We start from the raw sequence: 14109 nt of genomic DNA, 5'->3' as shown, positions 1-14109 counted from the left end.
CTACTCCTTTTGGACATGTGGAACTGGGAACTGATTATGGGATGCAATCTGATGCAATGAAATAAAACCATTACCATTACCATGTACCGATCCAAACAGCACCATAAAGACTGCAACCTAACCACACCAATCGGCGCTAACACGGTATTTGAGACCCGTTAGACCTGCACTTTCAGCCTCCAAACAGACAAGACCAAGCGCTTAAGCGTTTTCCGTCAGCTTCTCCCTCGCCTACGTCTCGTTTTCCCTTTTCTTCCCTTCTCACATCCCTTATGAATATTCATGAGCGTGTTATTTGCATTGCTGGCTCCTGAAAAGAGGCTGAGTACACAAAGGTGACAGCCGTCAACCTCAGGAGGCGGCGGTTTGTTCGGCGAAAGAAAAATAAGCATTTGCTCTCCTACCTCAGTGTGAACTGCTCCACGTGAGGGTACGTCTTCATGTAGATGCCGAATGACACGGTCTTGCCGAGCCGGACCGGACTGGGAGGCACCAGAACCTCCACGTTATCATCCAGCGTCAGTATCTCTCCTTTTGGGGAAACCGGACCCAGAGTCATTGCGACAGAGCCAACTTTCTGCATGTCCTGAAGTCCTCCGTCCACCAGGGGGCTCCACACTCCGCCGAGGCCGAGACCGAGAGGCCCCGTGTTCGTAGCGGGACTTTTCAACGCTTCATTAACAATAGACGGACACTCCAGTCCTGTGCCCTCTACTGGTACGATGGAGTAATACACCTCCACGGACGGCAGCGACGCCTCGCCGGGTCGCCTTCGCGCCTGCAGGGGCGTGAACCAGGCGGCGGGAATTTCCAAGCGCACAACGCAGATTCCTGTCGGTCCCACGAGTCGGCATCCGGCCGATGGAGCCGCTTCATTAGCGTCTCGGACCACCACGGCTCGAACGCAGGGAAGGAGGCCCGGGAGCGGGGGGTCCAACTCATCCCAACGACGCCCCACCAAGTAAAACAGAACCTGGAAGAAAATCATATGACTAAGGAAGTGCGCCGCGGTCAGTTAGAATCCCGCCCTCGACCACGGCCCAACCCATATTATGCTGGACTTCTGTGATGGTTCCCCCCATCATGGGTGGCGGTCCAAGAACTGATTCATGAACACGCCAATCACGCCACAAAACCCCCAAAAGAATCTGAAGAACTACAAAAAGTACCTGAATCCAGGGATTGGTGGACCCCATTTTGGGCACCACCACGTGACCCTTGACTTTCCAGTTGGGGGTCACAGCTATTGGAATATTTGGGTCCATGTATACGTGGCTATTGGAATAGCCACAAAACCCCCAAAAGAATCTGAAGAACTACAAAAAGTACCTGAATCCAGGGATTGGTGGACCCCATTTTGGGCACCACCACGTGACCCTTGACTTTCCAGTTGGGGGGTCACAGCTATTGGAATATTTGGGTCCATGTATATGTGGCTATTGGAATAGCCACAAAACCCCCAAAAGAATCTGAAGAACTACAAAAAGTACCTGAATCCAGGGATTGGTGGACCCCACTTTGGGCACCACCACGTGACCCTTGACTTTCCAGTTGAGCGTCACATGCTCGGCCATCATCTGCAGACCCGGCGGTGGCCCCTGAAGCAGCTCCACCGGGACGGTCTGCTCGACGCTCATGTTGCCGTAGCCGCAGGCGACCGAGGGAAGGGCGTGCGGCGCAGCCACGCCCGCCTCCAGCTGATGCAGGAAGAAGGGCTCGGTGCGCGTCGCCAGGCTGCCATTGCGCATGACGTCCTGATTGGCTTCCCGCAGGAAGAAGGCGGAGTCGGCGCCGCTCAGCTGGCACTGCACCGGGAGGTAGGTGGGGAGGGCGGCGGAGAAACGAGGCTGTGCCGAGTCGGGCCCGGCGCCTGGACTGCTTCCGGTTGCTCCCGAATTACGTCCGAAAACTGAAAGAAAAAGCAAAGAACTCATTCAATTGGAATGTCTGGAATAGTCAAGGTAGTGCAGGATATGCTGCATTCCCATACAGTGCATCTTCAAAAGTGGGACATTTTCTTGGAAAACTATGGAATTCCGTGTTTTATTATTGGAATTCTATGATTTATTTTTTCCGTCTGCTCGTGTTCCTTCACAAGTGCCAAAGTTATGTTTTTGCCAGCGTTTATCTGATGGAGTGTTCAAAATAACTTGAAAGGCTCCGAATGAATTGAGGTGAAATTTTCAGGGATTTCCGGAAATGGGATACGAAAGAACTGATGAAATTTTGGGGGTGATCCAAAATTTTATTTTCCCCAAATTCCCCCCTTTTCTATAACTTATTAACGATTTAGACCAATCCAACCACATTCAAACTAACTAAAAAAAAAAGGACATTCATGCTGTTTTGCAGAGAATACAGAGAATTCCCACTTTGTGAGATTCCCATTTTTTGGAGTCCAGAATGCCTTTGATCTAAAGCGTTGTAACTACTTCCATATTTCTTAAGTCACAGTGTTCCAAAGTCAAAATTCATTTAGCCTTCCTGGTACATTGTTGGGTGTTAGCATGCTAACATTAGCATAGCTATTTCCATTGATTGACACATATATACATGCTAGGTGCTAGCATGGTAACATTAGCATGTTAATATTGCTAGCATGCTAACATTAGCATGTTAGCATTGCTAGCATGCTAACATTAGCATAGAGGCATTTTTATAAATTTTCATTGGAAGACACTTATATTATTGGAGTTAGCATGCTAACATTAGTGTAGTTATTTCCATAGATAGACACATGTATACATGCTAGGTGTTAGCATGTTAACATTAGCATGTTAGCATTGCTAGCATGGTAACATTAGCATGTTAGCATTGCTAGCATGGTAACATTAGCATAGAAGCGTTTTTATCCATTTTCATAGGAAGACACTTACATTGTTGGGTGTTAGCATGCTAACATTAAATTATTTTAGAAATATTTTATAAATAATAATAATTTTTATAATAAATATATAATTATTCTAATAATTATTTATAAATAATTTACATAATAATAATAATATAATAATAATAATAATAATAATACACTGCTTGCTCATTTGTGACCAAAGGCAAGCGACAGACTTCACCAATTCCTTTGCCGTGTTAATGCTTATGACATAAAGTACATGCTAACTACGCTTCAGACATTGACATTTCCAAGTATGAATGATAAGAATTCCGGCGTCATTTAGCCACGGAAGACATTTTCCTTCATGGAGCGTTTGGCAGGAGTCGTCACCTTTCAAGGCGCTGACACGGAGAAAGCCACCGCGCCAGTTGTCGGCATCACACGGGGGATCTAAGTGGAATGTATCACTTTTTTCCCGCCAATTGAAAAGGATTTATAGCGCCATGTAGGGGAAAATGACACACTGCACCCTTCACAATATATTTCCATGCACTTTATTATCCAATTCCAAGTGTATTTACGATACAATTCCGGGAGGTTGGATCGGAGGATTACTGCGGGTTTTTGTGATCTATTTCTTATCAAAAGAAGACAAGGTGACGCTGTTCTGTAGCAACTTGGTTTTTTTTTTGTTTGTTTTTTTTACACTGCATCAAGCAATTTGCGAGGGGACGAGAGCACAGAAAATGTCAGCTACGGGATGGAAGGTGACTCTGTAATGTTCTCACAAAAGCAAAAAGCTGGTTTGCTCACTTTTATAGTTGGGAGCAGATATTTTCCTGAAACTTATCTATGCTAATGGTAATGGTTATATTTCATTGGAACATGCATCAGATTACAAATGAGTGCATCCCATAATCAGTTCCCAGTTTCACATGTCCAAAAGGAGTAGGAAGAAGCAAAGCTTATTAAATCCTACCCCTCCATCTGGTACTTTTACAATCAGTAACTGTTACATTTGTTCACTTCCTGCTTTCCTAATATAGTTTAAAGGTTTTTTTTGTTTGTTTTATTTATATAGAAAAAAAAATTAAAATATTTTTTTTATTTTTTGTCACCTACCGAAGTACGTATGGTCATATCACCTCACACTTCAGTACGTGACAAAAAATAAAAATATAAAAATGTTTTTAATATATAAATAAAAAACAAAAAAACAAAGTATGTATGGTCATATCACCTCATACTTCGATACATGACAAAAAATAAAAAAAATATTATTTTTTTAATATATATAAATAAATCATAAAAAACAAAGTATGTATGATCATATCACAAAAAATTAAAAAAAATATATATATATTTGTTACATTGTCATGTACCGAAGTATGAGGTCATATGAGCATACATACTTCGGTACATGACAAAATAAATAAAAATATTTTTTTTCAATATATATAAATAAAAACAAAAAAAACTCAGGAAAGCAGGAAGTGAACAAATGTAACAGTGATATGACTATACATACTTAGGTACGTGACAAAAAATATATATAATTTAAAATATATATATATATATAAAACAAAAAAAATACTTGAACTATATTAGGAAAGCCGGAAGTGAACAAATGTAACAGTGATATGACCATACATACTTCGGTACAGGACAAAAAAATACAAAAATATATCATTTTTTAAAAAATATATATATATAAATAAACAACAAAAAAATACTTAAACTATATTAGGAAAGCAGGAAGTGAACAAATGTAACAGTGATATGACCACACATACTTCGGTACGTGACCAAAAAAAATATATAATTTAAAATATATATATATATATATAAATAAAAAACAAAAAAAAATACTTGAACTATATTAGGAAAGCAGGAAGTGAACAAATGTAACAGTGATATGACCACACATACTTCAAAAAAATCCAAAGCAAAATCTCCATTCAACGATATGAATGCAAGTGGAGTAAGCAGCAGGTCATGGTGGGGGGGTCGTGTAGCGGTTGCGGTGCCAACGAAGCCCAGTGTGTAGCGTTGCCAGCTTTAACGGCAGCCAAGCTCGCAAAGCTGTGACATCAGGTATAGCGCCACCTACGGAGCTGACATCAATCTGCTCCTGCTGGCCTTTTTAAAGCCGGCAAGTTTTTTTTTCTGACTAAACGTTGCATCGTTTAGGAACTAAATGTTTACTTTGGAATTAAAATCCCCATCTTGTTTTTTTCTCGTTTTAGCCGTGTTAGCTCATGCGGCCTCATGGGTCCGTGCAAGGGTCAAACCGTCGGCCAGGGTCATGTATGTGTGTGTGTGTGTTTGTGTGTGTGTGTCAGCTGCTGTAATTCCCTGTCAGGGAAAGCGACATATGCTTCATGAGACTCCCGCAGACACACACAGACACACAACATGTAGACCGTTTCACCTCCAACACATACGTCATGCAGAACAAAGCATAGTCGAGAAATATTCCTATAGACGACATTAAAAATGGGTTTATCATCGTGGTTATTGGGGCAATTCTAAAAGTTTGTCTGCTTGTTGATTTGTTAGCAACATTAGGCAGAAACTATACAAGTGTACTGTTAGCACTGTTAGCATCACATATGTAGCTATGCTATTGTTGCTAACAATTGTCCCACTCCTTAATGTAACGTAAGAGTGTCGGTGCATTATTTTGTCGTTCATTTAGCCTTCCTGGTACATTGTTGGGTGTTAGCATGCTAACGTTAGCATAGCTATTTCCATTGATAGACACATATATACGTACATGTGAGGTGTTAGCGTGTTAACTTTAGCATGTCAGCATTGCTAGTATGGTGACATTAGCATGTTAGCATTGCTAGCATGGTAACATTGGCAAAAAAGCATTTTTTATAAATTTTCATAGGAAGACACTTATATAAACACATAGCACTATCTGGATAACATTAGCATGTTAGCATCGCTAGTATGGTGACATTAGCATGTTAGCATTGCTAGCATGGTAACATTGGCATAAAAGCATTTTTTATACATTTTCATAGGAAGACACTTATATAAACACATAGCGCTATCTGGATAACATTAGCATGTTAGCATTGCTAGCATGGTAACATTAGGATATAGGCATTTTTTATAAATTTTCATAGGAAGGGCTGACGGTAACATTAGCATATTAGCATTGCTAGCATGGTAACACAGAAACATTTTTATAATTTTTCATAGGAAGACACTGTAGTTATTGGCATTGATAGACACATATATACATGCTAGGTGTTAGCATGTTAACTTTAGCATGTCAGCATTGCTAGTATGGTGACATTAGCATGTTAGCATTACTAGCATGGTAACATTAGCATAGAGGCATTTTTAAAAATTTTCATAGGAAGGGCTGATGGTAACATTAGCATATTAGCATTGCTAGCATGGTAACAGAAACATTTCATTATAGGAAGACACTGTAGTTATTTCCATTGATAGACACATAATACATGCTAGGTGTTAGCATGTTAACTTTAGCATGTCAGCATTGCTAGTATGGTGACATTAGCATGTTAGCATTGCTAGCATGGTAACATTGGCATAAAAGCATTTTTTATACATTTTCATAGGAAGACACTTATATAAACACATAGCGCTATCTGGATAACATTAGCATGTTAGCATTGCTAGCATGGTAACATTAGGATATAGGCATTTTTTATAAATTTTCATAGGAAGGGCTGACGGTAACATTAGCATATTAGGATTGCTAGCATGGTAACACATGGAAACATTTTTATACATTTTCATAGGAAGACACTGTAGTTATTGGCATTGATAGACACAAATATACATGCTAGGTGTTAGCATGTTAACTTTAGCATGTCAGCATTGCTAGTATGGTGACATTAGCATGTTAGCATTGCTAGCATGGTAACATTGGCATAGAGGCATTTTTATATATTTTCATAGGAAGGGCTGATGGTAACATTAGCATATTAGCATTGCTAGCATGGTAACAGAAACATTTCATCATAGGAAGACACTGTAGTTATTTCCATTGATAGACACATATATACATGCTAGGTGTTAGCATGTTAACTTATGGTGACATTAGCATGTTAGCATTGCTAGCATGGTAACATTGGCATAAAAGCATGTTTTATAAATTTTCATAGGACACTTATATAAACACATAGCACTATCTGGATAACATTAGCATGTTAGCATTGCTACATGGTAACATTAGCATAGAGCCAATGTAAATACTATTCCATGTTCTTTATTTCACCTCCAAATGTTCTGGTGGAGGTAACAATGGAGTATCTGGAAGATGTCTTATTGAGTTTCCCGCCAAAAGCCGAGCAGGATGTGGTGTAGAGGGATGGGGGGGTGCGGGGGGGGGGGGGGGGGGGGGGGGCACCAGATGGAGGCTGTTAATTGTTGACATGCATTTAGTTACACCAGCAAATCAATGAATAACACGTTGCAGCCTTCTCACACCTTCTGGTTGCGCTGCTGAAGCCACCAGTGGGCTTTATGAATATGATTATTATTATTATTATTGTTGCGTGTGTGATGGTTTACGTTGGGGCTAAATAGCCAACATGCTGCGTATATATCACCCACCCTCCTGATAAAGTGTTGCTCATGTAATGAAATGTAAAAAAAAAAAAAGAAAAAGTCAATATTTAACCAACACGATATCGAGTATCACTTTGTGCTTCATCTCGCCGGCGACCATCTGGCGTGTCTTCTCGCCGTCTTTCTCTTCACGTTCTTCCTACACGCTCCACCGTGCTTTGACTATCAGCTGTCTTTCTGCTTGTGTGTCACGCCGCGTCCTTGCAAAGCGGGCAGAATAGAGGTTTTTGTGTGAAGGAAGGGGTGGAGAAGAATGGCAGATGGGCCTGATCGGACGTGTACATCTGGCTGCCTTCTCGTCCAAATACACACACACACACACACACACACACACTGAACACACACACTGAACACACACACACTGAACACCACCTTGTGTATACCAAGATCGTGTCAGGAACTGACACGCAGCCCAGGTTTGGGCTTCACAATAACAGCAATTCGTGTCAGAATGCATCTTCCCACTCACTGAACCGCAGCTCTCCCAGTGTTGACAGCACTCGTGCATCCTCAGACCGTGACACGATCGCCGCCATGCTAGGCAAGACACAATTATCTTGCTCAAAAAACGGATATATATGAATATATAGGAATCTATCCCTTAATGAAGTGCAGCACTCGTGCACGCTACCACTACCATGCTTGACTGTAGGCAAGACAAAACCAGAAAAGCGCATGTACAAATCTTTCCCTGCATGAACCACAGCTCCACGGAGTCGGCAGCACTCGTGCATCCTCACACCGTGACACGATCGCCACCATGCTAGGCAAAACTTCTTGCTCAAAAAACAGAAAAAATAACTTGTTTTGTCGATACTGTCGATTTTAGTCACAACGCTCAAATAGTGTATGAGTCCAGTAAGGACAATGCATGATATGATGATATGCACTCATGCATCAATAAACTCAAGAAAACTCAAAAACTCAAGAAAAATGCTCTGTTTCACCATCATAGTATAGTACATGCTGGAATTTATCTTTCCGCTCAAAAGACTCCCAGAGTTGGTAGCACTCGAGCAGCCCAGACCGTGGCACAACCACCACCATGCTTGACTTGACCGAATTATGTCAAATGACTCAAAAAACTTGTTAGTGGACAATATTACAACTATTTAGGAATCTATCCCTCAATGAAGTGCAGCACTCGTGCACGCTACCACCACCATGCTCGACTGTAAGCAAGACAAAACCAGAAAAACGCAGTAGTTTTTGTGACGCTGTCTACAATCAGTACGTGTTATATCGCTATCAGGACGACAAAGCATGATGCATGCAACAACAGCAGCACTCGTGTATACTACCACCATGCTTAAACTATAGGCAAGACAAGTATTATAGAAAAAAAACAAACATTTTTTTTTGCTTGAGACAATTTTACAGTACGGTATTTGTAGGAATCCTTCCCTCAATGAACCACAGCTCCCCGGTGCCAGCAGGACTCATGTACCCTACCACCGCCATGCTTGACTTTATGTAAGACACAATTTTGTTGCCAAAATGCACCACAAAAGAGAAAAACTTGCTGGTTTTGTCGCTTGAGACCTCTTTAGTTTCCGCCCTATCAGTTGATCTTCCCCTCGATTAACCACAGCCAAGTCAGCAGCACTCGTGCAGTCCCATTTCATGATCCTACACACAACATGACGCAATTATCTTGCCAAAAACCCCCCGAAAAATAGCGAGCGCGATGATGCTCTGCTTCACAGTGTCATGTACAAATCTTTCCCTGCATGAACCACAGCTCCACGGAGTCGGTAGCACTCGTGGAAGCTATCACCACCACGCCTGTCAAAGTTTACTTTAGGATAAAACCTGTTTAAATGTGCACAAAATGGCAGCATAGTCGATCCCCCTCATTGAACTGCAGTTCTCCCAGTGTTGACAGCACTCGTGCATCCTCACACCGTGACACGATCGCAACCATGCCAGGCAAGACACAATCTTGCTCAAAAAACTGAAAAAATAACTTGTTTTGTCGATACTGTCGATTTTAGTCACCAAGCTCAAATAGTGTATGAGTCAGGTGAGGACTCCCCAAGTTGGTAGCACTCGAGCAGCCCAGACCATGGCACAACCACCACCATGCTTGCAAATTATGTCAAATGACTCAAAAAAACTTGCTTGTGGACAATATTACAACCATATAGGAATCTATCCCTTAATGAAGTGCAGCACTCGTGCACGCTACCACTACCATGCTTGACTGTAGGCAAGACAAAACCAGAAAAACACACTAGTTTTTGTGACGCTGTCTACAAACAGCACGTGTTATATCCCTATCAAGGCGACAAAGCATGATACATGCATGAACAGCGGCACTCGTGTATACTACCACCATGCTTAAACTATAGGCAAGACACAAGTATCACAGAAAAAAACAAATGTTTCTTTTTTGCTTGAGACAATTTTACAGTACGGTATATGTAGGGATCCTTCCCTCAATGAACCACAGTTCCCCGGTGCCAGCAGGACTCATGTACGCTACCACCTCCATGCTTGACTTTATGTAAGACACAATTTTGTTGCCAAAATGCACCACAAAAGAGAAAAACTTGCTAGTTTTGTCGCTTGAGACAGTTGATCTTCCCCTCGATTAACCACAGCCAAGTCAGCAGCACTCGTGCAGTCCTATTTCATGAATCTACAAACAACATGACGCAATTATCTTGCCAAAAAAACCCCGAAAAAAAAGCTTCACAGTGTCACGGCGCATGTACAAATCTTTCCCCCTGCATGAACCACAGCTCCACGGAGTCGGCAGCACTCGTGGAATGTATCACCACCATGCCTGACCGCGGACAAGACACAGTGACGTTGCTACTCATTTGTGTTGCCAGCTGTTGACACGATAATTTGTTTTGTTTTGTTATGATTTGTGTTGACTCATTTTAGCGCATAGTGAATCCATACTGCCGTGCCAGCTGTACACTGACTACTTTAAATCATACCACAGTTTACTTTAGGATGAAACCAGTTTAAATGTGCACAAAATGGGCCCGCGTTTCATCTCATGAGCGTACAGTAGGCGCGCCGAACATTGCAGTCGATGTTTCATGTCACTTTGTCAGTTCAGAGTGAATGATGCAAAACTCTTGAGCGCCCCCCCCCACCCCCCATCCACCCCCCCCCACCTCCACCCCCTACAGAGCCCACAAAAGGAGGAACATTTACAGAATGTGAACAGCTACTTGCTTCAAAATGCCATAAAAAAAGATACAAATTTCTGCACCGGTGGATTCAAACCACACACACACACACACACTTATAGGCCCACTGCAGTGTGTGTGTGTGTGTGTGTGTGTGTGTCCCTCGCTATGTGCCAGTGTAGCAGAGTGTGAAAATATAATGAGGGTGGGACAGTGCAGCGCTGTCTGGGGCGACTCGTACCGACGCATCATTGGCAAAAAAACAGCAGAGAAAGCCAGCGATTCCACTTGAATAAGCAGGCGGGTGCACAGACGCCCGCCGCGCACGGGCACGAGGGGGCGTACCAATAATGTGTGTGTGTGAGGGAGAGAAAGAGAAAGAGAGAGAGAGAGAGAGAGAGAGAGAGAGTGAAGATTCTGGCATTTGATGATATCCACCATGACGGAATACAAATGACGCTATCTTGTCCGCTGTCACATCTCCGTGTCCTTTTCTATAAGGAGACGCCGAGACGCACTCCTACAGCCATGTTGGCCACGCCATCCCCCATCACACGTCGGTCACGCCGCTAGCGACGCCGGCACAGTACAGCATTCGATACAAACGCTGCATGAGGGATACATTTGATATGCAAGTTTTGGTCGTTTCTCTCAGGACGTCATGACAAACTTTAACTTCAAGACTCTTCTGTCAAAAGTAAAGCAAACAAGTGAGAGAGGTTAGATTTTTATCACATTTGGTGCTCCAAAATAAATAAAAAAAGTTGTTTTTTTTGTTTTTGTTTTTTTTTTGAGCAAGTCAGAGGTGGTTTCTATGGAAGCCCGTTTCTGCCACTGAAAAAAAAAATTACCCCAATAGTAAATCCAAATTACGAGAAAAGAAAGTCAAAATTACGAGATAAAAAGTAATTTTTTTTTAGATAAGAAAGTCGAAATTATGAGATAAGAAAGTCAAAATTACAAGATAGAAAGTCAAAATTACGACTCGAAATTACCAGATAAAAAGTCAAAATTTTGAGATAAGAAAGTCGAAATTACGAGTGAAATTACGATGTAAAAAGTCAAAATTTTGAGATAAGAAAGTCAAAATTACGAGATAAAAAGTCAAAATTACAAGATAGAAAGTCGAAATTTTGAGAAAGTCGCAATTACAAGTTGAAATTACGAGAAAAAAGTCAAAATTTTGAGATAAGAAAGTCAAAATTATGACATAAAATAACAAAATTACCAGATAAAAAGTCAAAATTTTGAGATAAGAAAGTCGAAATTACAAGTCAAAATTACAATATAAAAAGTCAAAATTTTGAGATAAGAAAGTCAAAATTACGAGATAAAAAGTCAAAATTACAAGATAGAAAGTCGAAATTTTGAGAAAGTCGAAATTACAAGTCGAAATTACGAGATAAAAGTCAAAATTTTGAGATAAGAAAGTCGAAATTACGATACAAAAAGTCAAAATTACATGATAGAAAGTCGAAATTTTGAGATAAGAAAGTCAAAATTACGAGTCGAAATTACGATACAAAAAGTCAAAATTACAAGATAGAAAGTCAAAATTACGAGTCGAAATTACGAGATAAAAGTCAAAATTTTTAGATAAGAAAGTCGAAATTACGAGATAAAAAGTCAAAATTACGAGATAGAAACTCGACTTTTTTATCTCATTATTTTGACTTACCATTGGGATATTTTTTTTTCAGTGGCGGAAACGGGCTTCCATAGGTTTCATATCCGAAATGGAGGAGGTTTTTTTTTCTTTCATGACATCATGACAAGCCGTAACTTGAAAAGTAAGCATAAATGCCTCTTCTCTGAAAAGTAAAGCAAACAAGTGAGAAAGGTTCGATTTATGGTGCTGAAAGGCAGCCTACTTGCTGTCACCAAGTTTTGTCAGTGATGCGTGAGCTTTATGTGGGGAAAAAAATAAAACCGAGACGACGTTAGAGCTCCATGCCGGCAGCAAACAAAGACACCAAACAAGGAGGAAGTGTTGGTGTTGCACCTTCTCTTTGACAGGCTAGGTTGGATATTTGCTTACCAACTAGGTAAGCAAAAACAGGCTATGTTGGATATTTGCTTACCAACTAGGTCAGCAAAAACAGGCTATGTTGGATATTTGCTTACCTGGTTGGTAAGCAAATATCCAACATAGCCTGTCAAAAACTGATATAAAGAGTATTTATGTTCATATGTACTGGTTATTAATAGTGCAGGGAGATATTCAGGGTAATTAATGAGGTATGCATAAAAAGGTCACATCATAAAATTAAAAAAAACTGGAGACGTTCAGATATTTCATCCAAGGACTTCGGTTAGCACCCTTATTTCAACCATGCAAACTTTTTATGACCCTACCACTGGAAAGAATCAGATTCAAGAATAGTTAGGAACCGGAATTGAAACAAGGAATTGCTCAAATTCAAACAATGCCCAAACCTTGGAGATGTTCGATTTTTATCACATTTGGACGGCGGGGCAATAAGCGGCAATTTTCTGGAAAATGTTTTTTGAACAATTTGTTCAAGAGTATATGCTTTGGAAAAAAACAACACAAAGCAGCTTCCTGTTTAACATTAAAGGCAGAATTACATTTTTTTTTCCGCCAGAACCTTTATTAGATACAAAAGAAAACAATAGCGATGAAGAGGTGCTCCAGGGTACCTTATTACCCCAAAAATTGTCCCTTATTACCCCGCCGCCCCTTATAACACTGTTTTACGGTACTCAAAAGGATGACAATACTTGTTGTTAGCCATTTTTTTTGTTTTTGAGGGTTTTTTTTTTGGGGGGGGGGGGGGGACAAAAATGAGACAGTTTGGGGCTAAAAAGATGGAGCCCTCCCCTCGAGCCAGGTACTGTTTTTAAGTTTTGGTGGCCCACATAACCCCATTTCCATTTTTGGTGTCAGAAGTGGGATCCCCATGTTGATTTTACTAGTTTTTAATTATTATTTTTGGGGGGGCAGAACCTTCATTAGATATAAAAGACAACAATAGCGATGAAGAGGTGCTTATTACCCCGAAAATTGTCCCTTATTACCCCGTTTCACGGTACTCAAAAGGACAAAAATACTTGTTGTCAGCCATTTTTTGTTGTCTTTGTGTTTTTTTTGTGGGAAAAAGTAAAACTGGGAAGACTTTTGGCTGCAATTCATTCAAGAAAAATCCCATATATTTCCCGAATTGTCCGCCCAAAACTAAGTGCTGTTGTACGACGGCTTCTTCTGCAGTTTTACTTTGAACGTGATGCCTCTTCCAGGCACCTGAAGCCAACCACCACTCACCACATTGGTCGTGATGGCGTTTGTAAGACACCAAAAACGCCACCTCGGCAGTGGAAGTAAAGAGTTTTCGCTCAGCGGAGAATACAAAAAGATCCATCACGGTGGAATTTCCTTTGACAGAATGAACGCCATTGATCACGCAGATGGTGCGCCGTCTGTAAAAAGTTCCCAACCACGGAGGCGGCCGTGTTCGACGCGAGAGGAAGGAAGGGCGGAGATAATCGAGTGATGGC

At 41.1% G+C, this 14109-nt stretch overlaps 1 protein-coding gene across 2 annotated transcripts in view; it reads right to left on the bottom strand.

Moving 5' to 3' along the window:
- si:dkey-215k6.1 (transmembrane protein 132C) overlaps window positions 1-14109 on the bottom strand; it is a 187381-nt gene that overhangs the window by 112996 nt on the left and 60276 nt on the right. The window contains exons 3-4 of one of the 2 annotated variants that reach the window (XM_058069759.1): window positions 1491-1909; window positions 405-973 (exon numbers count right to left, since the gene is read on the bottom strand). In XM_058069759.1, coding sequence (XP_057925742.1) covers window positions 405-973; window positions 1491-1909 — 988 coding nt within the window. Of the gene's footprint in view, window positions 1-404; window positions 974-1169; window positions 1190-1490; window positions 1910-14109 lie in introns of those variants that run through there. The other variant, XM_058069760.1, reaches the window with a different exon arrangement.

Source organism: Doryrhamphus excisus, chromosome 4 (genome assembly GCF_030265055.1).
Source record: "Doryrhamphus excisus isolate RoL2022-K1 chromosome 4, RoL_Dexc_1.0, whole genome shotgun sequence".
In the NCBI taxonomy this organism is placed as follows: domain Eukaryota; kingdom Metazoa; phylum Chordata; class Actinopteri; order Syngnathiformes; family Syngnathidae; genus Doryrhamphus; species Doryrhamphus excisus.
Note: the sequence above shows the minus strand (reverse complement) of the source record. Positions and strands in the feature narration are given on the sequence as shown.